Source organism: Macrobrachium rosenbergii, chromosome 25 (genome assembly GCF_040412425.1).
Source record: "Macrobrachium rosenbergii isolate ZJJX-2024 chromosome 25, ASM4041242v1, whole genome shotgun sequence".
Classification (NCBI taxonomy): Eukaryota; Metazoa; Arthropoda; class Malacostraca; order Decapoda; family Palaemonidae; genus Macrobrachium; species Macrobrachium rosenbergii.
Window position 1 is genome coordinate 16,804,572 of NC_089765.1, and position 20,031 is coordinate 16,824,602.

At 36.4% G+C, this 20,031-nt stretch overlaps 1 protein-coding gene across 1 annotated transcript in view; it reads right to left on the minus strand.

Moving 5' to 3' along the window:
• The window catches only part of LOC136852383 (uncharacterized), a 71,026-nt gene that overhangs the window by 18,142 nt on the left and 32,853 nt on the right, over positions 1-20,031 (minus strand). The window contains exon 5 of the mRNA XM_067126974.1: positions 9,048-9,227. Within this exon, the coding sequence (XP_066983075.1) occupies positions 9,048-9,057 (10 nt within the window). The 5' untranslated portion in view covers positions 9,058-9,227. The remainder of the gene's footprint in view (positions 1-9,047; positions 9,228-20,031) is intronic.

Genomic DNA, 20,031 nt, shown 5'->3' on the forward strand with positions numbered 1-20,031 from the left:
TTTTATTCTTATTCTCTGACCGTTTCTCTCTCTCTCTCTCTCTCTCTCTCTCTCTCTCTCTCTCTCTCTGGCATGATTTTTATTTTCATTTCAGTTCGACTACAAATTCCCCTTTTGTTTCTATTCTCTGACCGTTTCTGAATTTATCTCTCTCTCTCTCTCTCTCTCTCTCTCTCTCTCTCTCTCTCTCTCTCTCTCTCTCTCTCTCTCTCTCTGGTATGATTTTTATTTTCATTTTAGTTCGACCACAAATTTCCCTTTTGTTTCTATTCTCTGACCGTTTCTGAAATTCTCTCTCGCTCTCTCTCTCTCTCTCTCTCTCTCTCTCTCTCTCCTCTCTCTCTCTCTCTCTCTCTCTCTCTCTCTCTCTCTCTCTCTCTCAATGATTTTATTTTTATTTTAGTTTGGCTAAATTCTTTCCTCTTGTCTCTGTTTTCTTACCGGTTTAGATTTTCATCTCTCTCTCTCTCTCTCTCTCTCTCTCTCTCTCTCTCTCTCTCTCTCTCTCTCTCTCTCATGACGTGGGTCAGTGGTAAGCGCACTCGACTCACAAAGAGATAGACATTTTTCAGTTCTGTTTGTTTTCAAGTAATTATATTCTCACAGAAGAACATTAATTACCTGATGCATGTACAGTTTGAATTTGCTCAGAAAACTAAAGATTTGAACTTTCTCACAGTTCAAACAGCCTTCAGCCACACTAGTGTTCTCTCTCTCTCTCTCTCTCTCTCTCTCTCTCTCTCTCTCTCTCTCTCTCTCTCTCTCTCATGGAGCTTAATACATTTATCAAGAGGTCAGAGAAAAAAGTTTTTTATACCAACATAATTTTAAGCTTTGACTGAGAGAGAGAGAGAGAGAGAGAGAGAGAGAGAGAGAGAGAGAGAGAGAGAGAGAGAGAGAGAGAGAGAGAGAGGATGTAGCCACTACTGATAGTCTTTTGGAAAAACCTTCTCGAATTATCAGGGCTCTCTAAGTTAGGAAACACACTAATAAATATTATATTGATAATGAATATAACAGTAGCTACGGATCTCTCTCTCTCTCTCTCTCTCTCTCTCTCTCTCTCTCTCTCTCTCTCTCTCTCTCTCTCTCTCTGTGTCAAGGCTAAAATTTATATAAACAAAAAAATGCCTTTTCTCTGACCTCTTGAAAAAGTGCTGAGATGTAAACAGATTATTTCATTAAAATCAACTCTCTCTCTCTCTCTCTCTCTCTCTCTCTCTCTCTCTCTCTCTCTCTCTCTCTCTCTCTCTCTCTCTCTAGGCTTAAAATTATATAGGCACAAAATGCTTTTTCTTCGCACTCTTGAGAAAAGTGTGAAGGTGTTAACAGATTATTTTACAATAATCACCTCTCTCTCTCTCTCTCTCTCTCTCTCTCTCTCTCTCTCTCTCTCTCTCTCTCTCTCTCTCTCTCTCTCTCTCTCTCTCTCTCTCTCTCTCTGTCAACGCTAAAAATTATATAGGCATAAAATGCTTTTTCTCTGACCTCTTGAAAAAAAAAGTGTTAATATTATTTCATTAAAACCAGCTCGCTCGCTCTCTCTCTCTCTCTCTCTCTCTCTCTCTCTCTCTCTCTCTCTCTCTCTCTCTCTCTCTCAAGGCTTTCTCTCTGACAAACTGATTAATGTGCCAAGCTCCTTGAACACAAAAAAATCATATTCATCATACTCGCTAAAGTTAATGATCCAATTCATTGTATTGCCGATTTCATTATATTAGTGAACAGTAAGGTATACTGTGCGATCCCAGGTATAATGAATACCTTGATGTAAGGCCCAAGTATCTTATTATCAACTGTAATAGGTACGGTATATAGATGCTAAAATATAGGGCTACAAATGCCTGTTTAAGTAATTGTAATATATGTAAACATATATACTCGTATGTATATATATATATATATATATATATATATATATATATATATATATGTGTGTGTGTGTGTGTGTGTGTGTGTGTGTGTGTGTGTGTGTGTGGGTATGTATGACATATATAAATACGAAAGTTCCTGTTTATGTGAACTATCTATATCTTCATTAGTAAAAATACCATACGAATTTATATATATATATATGTATATACTGTATATATACACCAACCCCACACACACATATATATATATACATATGTATAATATATGTACATTTTAAGACCTCTTTAAAATCCTAAGGACAATTTTTCTCGTTTACGATCTGCAGAATCAAAAGTTTACCAAATCCTTAAAAAGAATATTACTTTTTGACATGACAACAATGAATTTTAAGCCAATCTGAATATACTATTTGCATCAAGTATATTTCTTCAAGAGCCTTAGAGACTATTGCACAAAATAAGACCAAAAACGAAAGATGAAAAACAAGATTCGTGGAAATTTTTTTTATAAAGAAAAAACTTGTAGGAAGTCGAGGGTTTAACGCAAAAATAAACAACAACTCTTCTAAAAGATAACAATCAAACGTCGACTTGACATTTACCGAGAAATAACTGTAAGAGAATTAGTAAATACAGACCAAATTAAATCTAAGATATAAACAAGTAATAAATACACCGAAATTTCTTATGCGCAATCGAGTTTTCTGTACAGCCGCTACAGCGTATAATCAAGGCCACCGAAATTAGACCTATCTTTCGGTGGTCTCGGCATATGCTGTATGAGCCACGGCCCATGAAACCTTAACCACTGCCCGTTGGTGGCATGTCCTATATCGTTGCCAGAAGCACGATTATGGCTAACTTTAACCTTGAATAAAATAAGAACTGTTGAGGCTAGAGGGCTGCAATTTGGTATGTTTGATGGTTGGAGGGTGGATGATCAACATACCAATTTGCAGCCCTCTAGCCTCAGTGGTTTTTAAGATCTGAGGGCGGACAGAAAAATTGAGGACGGACAGACAAGGCCATCTCAATAGTTTTCTTTTGCAGAAAACTAAAATGAATCTCAAAACGGGAGAGTACTGAGCCAGGCGGCCAATTCGGAGAAAAAACAACGACGTCACGCAGGAAATGAAACGACCTCCTCTCTCTCTCTCTCTCTCTCTCTCTCTCTCTCTCTCTCTCTCTCTCTCTCTCTCTCTCCCTTACACTTCGTACGGTATAAAGGGTGTATCCAGAATGCTTCGTCGCGGAGTGTATAATTTGCTAAGTGTGTATTATAACTGGGTCTATCAGCTTCAGTGGAGATATTATAGACTCGTTGGAAGCCATTCCAATGTAAATGATGTTTTTGCCTTCTATACAAACCTGAGTCAATCTCGCGTTTCTTCGGCACAAAAACCTCATTTTTTTCTATAGGGCGCTGATCAACAGCAGTGCAAATAGGACGTTTACAATAGCATCTGATCGTTCTATCAACATTTTCGAGAGAAAGCAAGAAACAGGAAAATGATGTATGGAAATCTACCCTAGGCCTAAATTGATTTTTCTGCCCTCTGCACAAAAAAAAAACTGCACATTGATAACTAATTTGAAACCAACCATTCCAGCGGTTTTCTTCATTTGTGGATTATGTACGTATTTGGCTATTTTTCACCCTTTGCAAAAAAAAACTGCACATTCATAATTAATTTGAAATTAAGCCTTCCAGTGGTTTTATCTACTTACAGATTATTTGTGTATATACCTCGTTCTTGACTAACTTGTAATTATACAGATAACACACAAAACATACATAATTTATCTGACGTATTACAAGTACGATTTAATCGTATGGTTCAATTTTTATTTTGCTGTAAAAGAAAACTATTGTGCCGGCTTTGTCTGTTCGTCCGCACTTTATTATGTCCGCACATTTCCTGTCCGCCCTCAGATCTTAAAAACTACTGAGGCTAGAGGGCTGCAAATTGGTATGTTGATCATCCACCCTCCAGTCATCAACCATACCAAATTGCAGCCCTCTAGCCTCAGTAGTTTTTATTTTATTTTAGGTTAAACTTAGCCATAATCGTGCTTCTGGTAAAGATAGAGGATAGGCCACCACCGGGCAATGGTTAAAGTTTCATAGGCCGCTCTTACAACATTATACCGAGACCACCGCAGGATAGATCTATTTTCGGTGGCCTTGATTATACGCTGTAGCGGCTGTACAGAAAACTCGATCGCGCCGAAGATATTCTGCGCATTTTTTACTTGTTAATACTTAAACTCTGGCCCCATTTCTGCCAACCTAAGTACGCCAAAGGCACGTATAGTACTCTCGAGTGATTACGCAAATGTCGTACGCCTTTTGCGTAGCACGGCGTAAAACCAGCTAATTATTCAGCGTAATTACACATTCCATTCATCTTTCGCCGAGGGAATCTGGGTCCTAACGGAATATCTCGCCTAATTAGAATGACAAAAGCCTCTTTGAAAAAAAAAAGAGGTATTTAACGCTAGGTTGACTTAATACAACCGTAATTAGCAAAAATGTAAAATTACCGTTATTAAGTGATGATGATAAACTGTTATTCTTGGGCCTGTCATGCACGTGCTCGTTCTCAGTGTAATGAACTTGTGTTATTAATACAATCTTCTTTGTTCATTCATAGATCTTCTACGATATGTTTGTTTGTTTCTTTTATTCTAATCAGTGTTGATGTATGTATGTATGTATATATATATATATATATATATATATATATATATATATTAGATATATATTTAATTTATGGAGATTTCTTTATCATTTCTTTATCATTTCGTTACATATTCGCATGTCTGACTGATTGATTGAATGTAGGTTATCTGGCGCGTCTTCGTGTATCTAATTTATCATTTATTTTTTACTTGATTTTATCATTTTTTTTATTTTTCGTAACAGATACTTCGTTATTTTCTGCCGTTCGTGTTGTTGATAAATTTATTTTTCTCATTTTAAATTTTTGGCTTTATAAATCCTATTGGGGAGAGAGAGAGAGAGAGAGAGAGAGAGAGAGAGAGAGAGAGAGAGAGAGAAATTGAAACGAGCTCCAAATGTTGGAAGAGAGAGAGAGAGAAAAATTATTTAAACTTGAGCTCATAACGTTGAAGAGAGAGAGAGAGAGAGAGAGAGAGACATCACCTAAATATCCCATCTACCATTCACCACAGATATCCCTGATACACTATAACCCGATCACTATCAGTGCCATCATCCCCACCACCACCATCACATCACCATCACTGTCATTATCGCCCTCATCATCCTCTCCACTTATCTTAAGCGAAACGACGTTGATTACGAACGTTGCTGTTAATGACTGTCATTAGGATCCATCGGGTAATAGGCTCGGCTGAGCGAGTTACCCGGTTGGGAAGCTGGTAAGCGGTTCAAGTGTCTTTATATCGATGGTCTGCGTTGACCTTGACTTAAGAGGGGTGCTATTTAGATGCACGTGGATGGGTAGTCATATATATATATATATATATATATATATATATATATATATATATATATATATATATATATATATATATATATATATATATATATATATATATATATATATATATATATATATATATATATATATATATATATATATATATATATATATATATATCGTACATATATATATATATATATATATATATATATATATATATATATATATATATATATGTATATATATATATATAGTATATATATATATATATATATATATATATATATATATATATATATATATATATATATATATATATATATATATATATATATATATATATATATATATATATATATATATATATATATATATATATATATATATATATATATATATATATATATATATATATATATATATATATGTATATATATATATATATATATATATATATATATATATATATAAAGAGTATATATATATATATATATATATATATATATATACCCAGTTAAAATTATCATGAATTTCTTTATACCAGTCTTCCGAATTTAGCCTCTTTTACGATTTAAAATTATTTCCTAATAGAATTTTATTTTAGGGGACTAAAGAGATATACAAACGACTCGTGACTCAGTTTGACTCAGCGGAGTGAAAGTTTGCGTTTACACATCAAAGACTCGGTATTGTTTATACCGCAACAGTTTTTGCCTCCAAGGCTATATGCTATTTATATTTTGAGTAATCTTCACCTTACGAGAGCTGTCGTCCATTCGTGTTCAAATGCCGCGACATTAAAATTACTCAGTGCTGCGGAGCTAAAAATTTTGACGTCACAATGCGGCGCATGCGCAGTGACAGCTTCCTCTCGCCTTTCAGAAGAGATTATATACTGAAGAGACTTTCTGAATATATATTGTTTTTGTTTGTTTGATAATTTTTTCATATATACGTACATATACACTTATATAAAACACGTACACGAATACACACACACATATATACATATATGTATATATACATACATACACGCACCTTTAGAAAATACACATGACTGATAAGAGACCTTTATGTTCAAAATATCTAAACGATGTTTCAGAAAATGTATATACGTAAACCAACACACCTCCATACATACACATGTACACTAACATACACACACATACGTATATATATATATATATATATATATATATATATATATATATATATATATATATATATATATATATATATATATATATATATATGTGTATGTGTACGTGTTTATGTGTATGCAGGTGTATGCAGGTATATAAAAAAATAATCAAGCAAACACAAACATCACAAAACAGAATCTGATATTCATCCAGGTACCAAGCGCCCTCCCCATCTTAGGAACGTGTTATTGACCTCCAAGAAGTACAAAGACGAAAGGTCAAAAGGTCAGGGTTCCTTGGGGAGTGATCCCAAGCTCGATTCCTTTATGGCCTTGAACTTGAAGTCTTACTCACGACGGAGTGAAAGAGTACACTCCCTCTTGGGACGTTTAGGTCAAAGGTCACGCACAGTACAAATCGTGTACAGAACGTGACTGGACATTCGCTTGTGTTTGCTGGTAGCGTGTATACTTATAAAGTTGGCAAATATGTATAAGTATGCGTGCGTATACTATGAATAAAAGATGAAAATTTTCAGAATTCTTGTACTGTAGCATGAATACTTTTGAGGTTGGCAAATATGTATAAATATGCGTGTGTATACTATGATTAAGTGATGAAAATGTTCAGAACTCTCGTACTGTAGTATGTATACTTATAAGGACATACAGGTATGTGTAAGTATACGTGTATATACTATGAATAAAATAAAAAAAAACATTTCAGAACCCTCGTACTATAGCATGAATACTTATAAGGTTGGCAGATATGTATAAGTATGCGTTTGTATACTATCAATAAAAGAGGAAAATGGGGAAACTCTTGTAATATAAACAAAAATAGACTTCGTTTGTGTTATTTACTAAATTTCTGTATTACGGTAATACAGGTAAATTATGTATTTGAACTTGGTCTCATGTTGCATTTGTTTTCCTTAATATATATATATATATAAATATATATATATATATATATATATATATATATGCATATGTAAATACATATAAATATATGCATAATATATATATATATATATGTGTGTGTGTATGAATATATACATATATATATACATATAACTAAAGCGTAGAAAAGTATATTAAAAAATATTCTTCTATGCAGGTATTTATACGTACATGCATAAACATATACACACACTCTAATCGCATCGTCATATGTATTGATAACTGACTTGGAGATTTTAACTGAATTCTCCTCTCTCTCTCTCTCTCTCTCTCTCTCTCTCTCTCTCTCTCTCTCTCTCTCTCTCTCTCTTGCGCAATGCGAGTCTTTTCTCCCGTGATAGGGAAGAGAGAGAGGAATGCAATGACAGTTTTGCTTTATGGGTCTTGCTCCGTGATTACGGGGCAACAGGTATCCTGCAATCCTACGGTCATGTCTTTGTATGTGCAATCTTTAGGGTGTGTTCCTGAAAGGAAGAAAGGGCGGTGACTCGTTGATGCGATGGATTATAGAGAGAGAGAGAGAGAGAGAGAGAGAGAGAGAGAGAGAGAGAGAAGCAGGCAGCATTGGCTGAGTAACTGTCTCTAAGTCTTGATGAAGGTAGGTTTCTTATAAATATGTATCCCAAATTCGAAATGCCTACTAAAAAGTCGAAGAAGAAGAGGAAGAGGAAGAAGAAGACGAAGAGAGAGAGAGAGAGAGAGAGAGAGAGAGAGAGAGAGAGAGAGAGAGCCAGCATTGGTTGGGTAACTGTTTGTAAGCCCTGACGAAGGCAATTTCCTTATAAACACTTATTCCAAATCTGAAATGGTTACTGAGGAGAGAGAGAGAGAGAGAGAGAGAGAGAGAGAGAGAGAGAGAGAGAGAGAGAGAGCCAGCATTGGATGGATAACTGTTTGTAATCATTGATGACGGCAATTTTCTCATAAGTATAGACCCTAACCCGGAAATTGCTACTGAGAACAGTAATAGCCTTTAAAAAAAATCTCTTATTTTAACAATCAACGTTCAAAAAATGGTATACCGTATTTTTCGAGAGCTGTAGGCTTTAAATTCTCTGAATTGGAGGTTTACAAATACAAGTTTTATTGTCAGCGAAAATTTTTTCACAAGTGCCCTAAACAGTGATGACGTTTTAATCGATATATGTTTTATGTCTTCAAATATTTACATATCTCTCACAAAATCTGAAGTAGCTTGGTAAGGCATTAGCTGAAATTTGTACATCGAGGAATGACAAACATCGCATTCCAGATCGAAAACCTTCAAACCTTGCTCATTAGACTGCCCTAAAATGGAAAACTGCAGTATCTGCAAAATTTTCGAAACTGAGATATGCCACCTACTGGGCTCGTGAAACACTAATACACAAGTTACTGCGGTTTCAGAATGATTCTTCAATGCTTTAATTTAGGGGTCCCATTTGCAGCATCTGCAAAATCAGTAGTAAGGCAAGGGAAAACAGCAGCATCTACCATTTTTCTCAGTTTTGTATTTTTGCAGATACTGCAGTCTTCCATTTCAGGGCAGCAAAGTCCCTGCAAAATATTCAGAAGCGTTTGTATATTGTAACTCAAAACTAAAGTATAAAAACAACTTACTTTTCGACATTTCTTAGAAAGAGTCATTTGACTCACGCCATGGCTCCAAAATCAAGAAGGCTTCTGTCAAGAAGAAAGATAATTGTCCTCCCAAGAGAACCACGAGTTAACTAGCCGAAATTCGGGTTGCATTTTGGCCACCAACAACAAAAACTCAGCCCACGACGCCTGGAGAATATCCTGCAAAAAAAAAAAAAGCAGAAGAGCGTTAACCGAATTGTGGTCAGGACGTGGAAAAAAATCAACCTGGAAAATTTTATAGGTTACTGGAAACTGGAACCAGTTTAATGATTCCGTGTGTGTTAGCCTGTCGGCTCTTGAGGTTTCCAGGATATGAGAAGTCGAGTGGAAAGAAAGTGACTGGAAAGCAGATGTGCAGCCCTAAGGCAGGTAAAGAAAAAATTATTTGGACAGGTTAACGAGTAGCCTGAAGACGCCATTAGACAAGTCCAGGAAAGGTAAATTCACAGTATGGAAAGTGAGTTCACAGTATGGAAAGCGAGTTCACAGTATGGAAAGTAACTTCACAGTATGGAGAGTAAGTTCACAGTATGGAAAGAAAGTTCACAGCATGGAAAACAAGTTCACAGCATGGAAAACAACTATCTACCTACCCATCTATCTTTCTCTCTATCTCTATCTACCGTCGATTCGCCACTTCAGCAATCACCTCCCACTCCATCAATTTACGCTCTGGTAATCACTGACATCGACATCCTTTACCACTCCATCGCCACTCCGATAATAATCGCTGTCGCGGATGGGTGATCATTTCGCCCCAGGGGTTAAAATCCCCCGACGATGCGGAAGGGCGGTTATTTTCACGGCAGCTCAAAAGAGCGTGATTTATCGAGGCATCAGTTTGCCTTTGATAAACCGTTTGATTCTCTCTCTCTCTCTCTCTCTCTCTCTCTCTCTCTCTCTCTCTCTCTCTCTCTCTCAATATATATATATATATATATATATATATATATATATATATATATATATATATATATATATATATATATATATATATATATATACTATATATATATATATATATATATATATATAGAGAGAGAGAGAGAGAGAGAGAGAGAGAGAGAGAGAGAGAGAGAGAGAGAGAGAGAGAGAGAGAGAGATTCAAACTTGAGCTCAAAATCTTTCAATACTGACGATTCAGACTTAATGTTGGGGAGAGAGAGAGAGAGAGAGAGAGAGAGAGAGAGAGAGAGAGAGAGAGAGAGAGAGAGAGAGAGAGAACCAGTCATGCTTAAACGCTGTCAAATTCACATATGAAGCAAATACAAAAACAAATTAATCAATGTACAAAAAATGACAGGTTCCTCCTCTCTCTCTCTCTCCCTCTCTCTCTCTCTCTCTCTCTCTCTCTCTCTCTCTCGTCTTACCAGCTGATGTCTGTGCTCGTCATAATTAGCATTTTCCTACTAGCGAGAATGTATCAGTAATTAAATAATTAGGACTGCTAAGTTTCATTATACATTTATACACTTATGCACTTCTATGCTTATGCAGAACCATAAGTACTCGCATACTTAATTGTAGGTCACTTAATTAAATGTACACCTTCTTTCACTGCGTGGAGTACTGTCGGCACTTCCCGGAAATCTCCTAACTTCTGCTCGAAATCGATGTTAAAGTCATCTTTTTTTCATTTCTACAGGTGTTACCTCGGGTAGTGCTCCCGAGGGCTATTGAAGATACACCACAGCCTCGTTTACAGGTTATAAACTCGAGAATTAGTCTCTTCATTTCCGAACTCTCGAATTTGTTGCTTCTTTGTTCCCAAAGTTGCCTGATCTCACTCAGTGCAAGGAGTAAATTGGTCAGGCTTCAAAGGTCATGTAAAGGTTAAACTTGTAATAAGATTAATTTTCTTTCTCTTCTCTTTTCTTTTTTTTTTTTTTGCTTTATTTACCTTCCTAGTGTCCTAAGCTAGAAAGGAAGAAGAAGAAATACCACGTACATATTCATCAATAAGGGAACATCTCCCACAGCAATCTTGTGGTAACTCTAAATTACTCCCAGTTATTCCATTGTTTTGACGGTAATTTTAATTCCGTCTTCTGGGAATCAGTCAGGGAATATTCCCACGCGTACTTATAAGATGACAATCACGTTCTGGAACTAGATTCTGACTTGAAGAAGAGGGGAAAAAGGCAGAGAGAATGAACAAAGGAAAGTAAATCTCAGAGACAAGCCTTGCATCTAAAATGTAAATGCACTCTAGTGATAGACACCCCAAAGATTATGCAGATGACTCCAGCATCTTTGAGATGCTTGGGCATATGGTAAGCACCGTCGATTCACTCGTCTGTCAATGTACGATTACCGATTCAGAGATTCTTGCATCTATTTGTATCCTGCCAGCCAGCCACACCTAATATGGATAACATTGCCTATGACCTCAAGATATATCCCTCTCGTTTTTTCGTAGACATTCCTTATAAATAAAGACATTCAGCCTTCAGAAGCACTGATAATGCATTGCCACATTAGCGAAAATGCGTTTCTGTCTCCTACAATAGTCTGTCTCGCTGGTGAGTTAAGATGCATCCTAGAAAAAACACAGCAGTTATTTATCTACTAGACCTTGGGGTTATCACGGCAATGCGTGAGTTAGGTACTGGGCAAATCTTCAGGGAGACCCTAGATTTAGCGTTGTCTCGCTTAGATTGTTGTTTTAAAACTTGTTTTTCTAGTACAGGGAGTAGACTGGTGATAGACAGAATACATGGAGTAGACTGGTGATAAACAGAATATGCAAAAAAAAAGGCAGGATAAAAGTAATTTGAAGATTTATACTTAATTTCTGTGAGAAATAATTTGGAGTTTGATTTTTAAAATTTGTTTTTTTAGTACAGGGAGCAGAATGGTAATAGACAGAATATGCAATAAGGCAAGATGAAGGTAATTAGAAGATTTGTACTAAATTGACTTCTTATTTAATTAATTTTTGATTGGAATAAAACTGCTAACACCTCTGACAGGCAGTAATGGTAGTGATGAAATTAAAGTTTAAATAAATATCTGATCTGACTTGTGGTTAAAGTTAAGTATATCTTAGTTTTACCAGACCACTGAGCTGATTAACAGCTCTCCTAGGGCTGGCCCGAAGGATTAGACTTATTTTACGTGGCTAAGAACCAATTGGTTACTTGGCAACGGGACCTACAGCTTATTGTGGAATCCGAACCACATTATAGCGAGAAATGAATTTCTATTACCAGATATAAATTCCTCTAACTCTTCATCAGCCGGCCGCGGGAATTGAACTCCGGCCCATCGAGTGACAGTCTGAAGCTCAACCGACTCGGCCAACAAAGGGCATCTCTGACTTGTGGTAAAAAATAATATTGGTACTGAGAGTTTGAATAAATATCTGATTTGGTTTGTGGTAACAATATTGGTAGTGATGAAAACAAAGCCTAAATAAATATCTAACTTCATTTATGTTAATAATATTGGTAATGATGAAAATAAAGTTTAATAAATATCTGATTTGGTTTGTGTTAATAATAATGATAGTGATGAAATCAAAGCCTAAATAAATATCTAACTTGATTTGTGTTAATAATACCAATATCTTCATCTAAACAGCTATTTACCATCGCATTCAAATACACATTTCTCACTTAAATTCACTATTTCTTCTTGCATTCACTCTTCACATTCTCCAAATACCCCCTCCGAGTCCTCACATTCCCCAAATACCCCCCTCCGGAGTCCTGGCCTCATATCAAGGATACTCGGAAGGCATAGGATGTCTGGGAAGATTACCCGAAGGACATTGGACCTCTGCCTAGCCATTGTTTCGTCTTGGCCACCATTTGCTGCTTAATTATTGGATGGAGTTCCTGTCATTGTGGAGAGGTTGTTGGGATTCTGTTGTTTCTGTGTGCATTTTAATATGCGTTTGTGTATACGTATGTATATTTTGTCATTATATATCTGAAGATTTTTTTATGATCGCTTATGTTGTGCTACCGATATTGTTTAATATCTTCTTTACTATACCTCGGGAGTATGTATAAATGTATGTATATATGTATGTATGTATGTGTGTATATGTGTGTGTATGTACGTACGTATGTATGTATGTATGTATATATATACAAGAACATATGAAACTACACAATTTTTTACCTAGAAGGTTGACTCCAGAGGCTGTTAGCTATCCTGTCCTAATCAGTTTTTACTGAATGAGGTTGCAAGCCCATACAGGCCTACAATTATTCCATTTTATAAAGTTAAAGATGTACGAATTACAAGGGCTTAATGTGAACCAGTATACTAAGTAAATTGGGGAAAGTCTATGGCAAAGTTTTAATTGAAAAAGTAAAACAGATGAGATAAGGACAGATAGAGGAAGAGCAGTGTGAGTTTAGACTTTGAAAAGGATGTGTGGCTCAAGACTTCGTTATGAAAGTTGTATGAGAAGTTTGAAAGGAGAGAGAGAGAGAGAGAGAGAGAGAGAGAGAAGCAATGTGGAGGGTGTTGAAAGGAGGAAAGGAAGACCTGAATAAAGAATTGGATAGATGGCATGAGATTGCTATTGGAAAGGATGGGTCTTGGTATTCAGGAAACGCGAGTGTATGTGCAAGATATGGGTGAATTGAGCAGTGTTTGTGTGAGTGTGTGTGTTTATGTACGTGTTTGTGTGTACTATGTGCATCATTGTCTGAATATACAAACGCCTGTAAGAGTATGTATACATATCTAAGAACATATGTACGCATTCCCATACGTATAACTGTACTGTACACATAATGAAAGCCTATCCACAAAACAAAACAAAAAAGTTCCCAAAATTACAAATAAAAACTTTCCTTTCTGACTTTTTCTCGCGTCTTACCGGTCATTGACGTTCCTTTCCATTCCTTTCTCTCCGTCCAATCCCCTCTCCATCACTTTCACGGAAAACAAATTAAAAGACAAATAAAAAATCAATCTTTACGCGGCCTCTTCACTCGACAGAACAAGAGACTACCACTGACCCACGAACACTTGGAGGGTGATCGAGCTTAATTGCTAGTTCAGTATTGTGGGTGTTTATCTTTTGGTAGTGAGTGTAATTGAGGCGTTCGCTTCTCCCCTTCTTCTTCTTCTTTTTCTTCTTCTTCTTCTTCTTCTTAGGAGAGATAAATGAGGTTTTTATTTGTTCCTCGTAAATGGAGTCATTTTATGACAGGTTACATTATGACTTAAGATCGCCTTCCGCGTGTGTGTGTGTGTGTGTGTGTGTGTGTGTGTGTGAGAGAGAGAGAGAGAGAGAGAGAGAGAGAGAGAGAGAGAGAGAGAGAGAGAGAGAGAGAGGAATTTTTTTTTTAATCGACTAATATGCTTTGATAATTGAGACCCCTACGGAGCTTTGCCAATGTTTAACCATGTCTCTCTCTCTCTCTCTCTCTCTCTCTCTCTCTCTCTCTCTCTCTCTCTCTCTCTCTCTTTCGACATATATATATATATATATATATATATAGAGAGAGAGAGAGAGAGAGAGAGAGAGAGAGAGAGAGAGAGAGAGAGAGAGAGAGAGAGAGAGAGAGAAGTTCATCGACAGAAAGGATGACCACCTTCGACCATACCTTGCTTAACAATAATTTTTATTCTTACCTTTTATCACTTTCTACGGGTTACACGTACATGTGAATAAATAAATAAATAAATAAATAAATAAATAATTCATGCATGTGCGCGAGCGCGTGTGTATGAGTGTACGAATGAGCGTGAATATTGTTAGAATCTCCTCTTGCCTACCTTATCTATATTAACATTAACATGTGAACCCTATTTTTGTATTTCCATAATCATTCCTCCTGATATACGAGTGCGATCACGTATGTATGTACATATATGAGAGAGAGAGAGAGAGAGAGAGAGAGAGAGAGAGAGAGAGAGAGAGAGAGAGACGAGGACCATCGAATTTGTATTGGTCAGGCTAAGTGATGGAAGGCCGTTGAGGACACGAAAAGCGAAAGTAATTGTATATTGTGTCATAGGGACCCTCCAAGGAGAGAGAGAGAGAGAGAGAGAGAGAGAGAGAGAGAGAGAGAGAGAGAGAGAGAGAGAGAGAGATTATATCTCACCTCAAGAAACGTACTAATGTTGACATACTTATTTGTATTCGTCGAGCAGTACCAGTGTTGCCAACCGCATAAACTAGAAAAGCAAAGACAGCACCTTTCTGCTAACTTAGCAAATTTCCTCTAAGTCACTTCGTACTTTACGTCAGAGACTCTATTTCCTGTCCTTGAACATACAGAGACTCTTATCTCTCCACCAGACTTCATATCACTGCTTCCTCTGCCCTAAAATCTCTCTCTCTCTCTCTCTCTCTCTCTCTCTCTCTCTCTCTCTCTCTCTCTCTCTCTCTGTTTGAAGGTCACCAGGTGAGGAACATCTAACAACAGGGAACGTCAAGGTTGTTGTACCTACTACGAAACTACAACCATCTCTCGTTCTCCCTCCCTCCCTCCTTCCCTCTCCCATTCCCCCACCCTCCCTTTCTCCCTCTCCCGTCTTCTATGAGGGCCAAGGTTATTATTATTATCATGCCCTTTGTGTAGCATCTTCGCGTAGCTTCTTCTTCTTCTTCTTGTGATCTTTGCATCTTCCTCTTTTTAGGCTTAGTACTATTTATTCTTTATCTTCTTTCGTATTTAATCTTAGAATTATTTCTTCAGCCTATCCATCTATCTATCTATCTTTCCTTCTTCCTTAAAAGTCGGTAATTTTTTGTATCTCTCTCTCTTCCATTATTCAACAACCATGATGTTTCTCCTTACCAATCTGACCTCCAGTTGTTCGTGCTTAGGTTTGTTTATTTAATTATCCCATTCATTTTCGCGCATGCGCACAACGGGTGAACTATAATCAACTCCTGAATCTCAGGCTTAATCCAGAGATGTTATAAATATACAGATGTTTATTTAAATGCGTTTTAGGCCTATCTTTAAGGAGATAAGATATTACAGTTTTCTTGGAAGCTGTTTCAGAATTAGAGCCAGTATGTTACAATTCAAACTCCAAGGTTTCATCACCACTGGAGCTTCCCCAGTGAGGTGAAAATTCCCTAAGATTCACCTCTCTCTTGTTATCACTCTCTCTCACTTCCTGTTTATGGAGATTATGTCGTGGTTACACTCGCGTCACTTCGTCGTCGATGAAGTCATTTTGAAGTGCTTCTTCTTCTTCTTCTTCTTCTTCTTCTTCTTCTTCTTCTTCTTCTTCTTCTTATTTCTAAGCCCTTCAAGTACTGCTAAATGTTTTCGTTTTCTACCCAACACAAGATTATATTAGAACACTCTGTTCAGCTGTACACCAATGCTAACGTTTGTAGCATTCTCTGGTATCTCTGTTTCCATCCTGTAAACAATTTATCAGAATTAATTCTATCTTTTCTGCGAGCCTATTCAGCAACAGTCTGTATTCACACGTGCTTCTGCCTTGTTAGGCATATTTCTTTGATTTCTCATCTTCTTCGTACTTCGTTATGGCTTCCTTGCTTCAAATACCTCCACTAGAATGCAATTCTCATCCTATCATCGTAAAATACAGTGCAAATTCTCTGTATCGATTCGCCGCTAAATTTGTTTCTTGGCAAGAAATATCCCATCTTGGTTTCGTTTATATTCATAATCTTTTAAGTTGCAACATATTTACGTTCATGGGTTCTTAAGTGCAAAACATGTTCTATAACTCTTCTCTAGTGTATATAATATATATATATATATATATATATATATATATATATATATATATCCTATGTTTTTGGACAACACTATATGATAACAAAAGGATTATCAGCGGAAATGAGCAGTAACAGTTTTTTTGGGAAAACTGAAATATGAGTTAGAACATTTTCACCAGAAGTCTAGTTAACGAGTACAACTAAAGCTTCAAGTAATATTGAAATAGTAACTTTTCTTAGACTTATGATTTTCCTACAGTTGTTAGGCTTATGATTTGCTTACAGTTATTAGACCTAATATTTGCTTACAGTTGTAAGACCTATAATTTTCCTGCAGTTATTAGACTTATGATTTGCTTACAGTTATTAGACCTATGATTTGCTTACAATTACTAGACTTTTGATTTTCCTGCCGTTATTAGACCTATCATTTGCTTGCAGTTATTAGGCCTGTGATTTGCTTACAGTTGTTAGACCTATGATTTCCTCACAGTTGATAGACCTCTGATTTGCTTACAGTTATTAGACCTATGATTTCCCTGTGGTTATTGACTTATGATTTGCTAACAGTTATTAGACCTGTGATTTGCTTACAGTTATTAGACCTATGATTTTCCTGCGGTTATTGACTTATGATTTGCTTACAGTTATTAGACCTATGATTTTCCCGCAGTTATTAGACCTACGATTTGCGAACAGTTATTAGACATTTGATTTTCCTGCAGTTATTAGACTTATGGTGTTCCTAATCACTAGATTCCCCTCCTCCTCCTCCTCCTCCTCCTCCTCCTCCTCCTCCTCCTCCTCCTCTTCTTCTTCTTCTTCTTCTTCTTCTTCTTCTTCTTATCCTTTTCAGCATGCAACTGGCGACGGCCCAGGTGTCCACTTGTCTTCTCAACTTTTTTATCTTTCTTTGGAATAATTATTCGCCATTTCGTTCCGCACGCGAGCTTCTTCCATCCGTTATGGCCTTGGAAAGCAAGCACAGCCGAAACAAAACCGAAGGAACGAGAAAGAAAAAAAAAAGGAAAAAAAGAAAAGAATTGTGTCACAATGAATATGTCGGTCTAAAATCCATCATCCCTGGCTCGGGTTTCTACGCCCAAAAAAAGATTCGTTCCTTGCGTGTCTAAGCTCACATTCCTCCTTCAATTTGCTCTGCGTTACAACTAGCGCTTCCTTCTTCCTCTCTCTCTCTCTCTCTCTCTCTCTCTCTCTCTCTCTCTCTCTCTCTCTCTCTCTCATTTTCTATCGCATTCTCCTTTTCCGTGCGAAATTAAAATACTTCCTTCAATTTGCTCTGCGTTACAATTAGCGCTTCCTCCTCTCTCTCTCTCTCTCTCTCTCTCTCTCTCTCTCTCTCTCTCTCTCTCTCTCTCTCTCTCTCTCTCTCTCACACACATTTTCTATCGCATTCTCCTTTTCCGTGCGAAATTAAAATACTTCCTTCAATTTGCTCTGCGTTACAATTAGCGCTTCCTCCTCCCTCTCTCTCTCTCTCTCTCTCTCTCTCTCTCTCTCTCTCTCTCTCTCTCTCTCTCTCTCTTTTCCTTTTCCATCCTTCACCACACAGCCCCGAGTCATACGAGCGAAAAAACCATACACTCCCAATAAACTTGACAGAGGGAGAACGTACTGTATACTGTTCCGAACACGGCTTTTGACGCTTGGATCTTTTATTATCGTAACCGCCCAACCGAGCTCTTGAAAGTAGGGAAGTTCGTGCATGTATGATATAATGGAAATGGTTGTTCATTTTGAGTTTTATTCAGATGATATTCTTGTACAAAATGCAGCGTTTGTAGGGGTTGAGGTGATTATGTATGTATGTATGTGTGTGAGGTGTATATGTATGTATGTATGTATGTATATATATATATATATATATATATATATATATATATATATATATATATCCCTTGCGTACATTTCAGAAGAACTGACTGATTTATATATTACTATCTGCAATAGACGAGCAAATATTCAATTAATTCTCAGCAAATACCGGCAATAAATAAAATCCTTTGGAGGCCCAAAAAAAAAAGTGACATTGTCTGAGGTCATTTTTTGTCCAAGAACCTTCCCGGAGGTAATCCTGAACTGAGCTGGAAATATTAAGAAAAAAAATATTTGTAAAAATATCCCTTCGCGGAGAAGCTATGTTTTGTCAATGTCCTGTCAACACTAAACAAGTGAATAATGCGCCGAAGTTTCTTCGGAGCAATCGAGTTTTCTGTACAGAGTATAATCAAGGCCACCGAAAATAGGTCTATCTTTCGGTGGTCTCGGTATAATGCTGTATGCGCAGCGGCCCATGAATCTTTAACCACTGCCCAGTGGTGGCCTGTCCGATATCGTTGCCAGATGCACGATTATGGCTAACTTTAACCTTAAATCAAATAAAAACTGCTGAAGCTAGGGGGCTGCAATTTGGTATGTTTGATGATTGGGGGATGGACGATCAACTTACCAATTTACAGCCCTCTAGCCTCAGTATTTTTTAAGAGCTGAGGGCGGACAGAAAAAGTGCGGACAGAAAAAGTGCGGACAGAATAAAGCGCGGACGGACAGACAAAGCCGGTACAGTAGTTTTCTTTTAACGGAAAACTAAAATTGCACGATCATCAAAAACCACTTACAAAGATCATTTAGGAGTTTCCCCTTCATTGGGGAAATTAACTTCAAGGAAATTTGATATTGTGGTGTAACAGGAAATCTCACAGGTAATTTGAGTACGCGGTATTTCAATTATTGTGGAACTTTTCTCGGTGTGTACATTACATTCCAAGACATGTGTTCTGTATCGTCTTCATGTGGGATATATATATATATATATATATATATATATATATATATATATATATATATATATATATATATATATATATATATATATATATATATATATATATATATATATATATATATATATATATATATATATATATATATATACATATATATATATGCATATGTATATATATGCATATACGAGACATACACAGACACACATATATATATGTATACACATATATACATATATATAATCATATTTATATATATAATCCCTCTTTCTCAAGCAAGATTCGAACTCTACACTTCCGAGTTACAAACACGCCAATCCGTTTCATTATGTTCGAAAAAATAAGTTTTTACAAAAATAAGCAAATAATCCAAATGAAAACGACACCTGAAATGGCAAGGTAAAGTAAATTCAACTACGAAAATTGAACAGAAACTCGATGAATTCACACGTGACAATTTACATAAACACCAAAGATATTATCA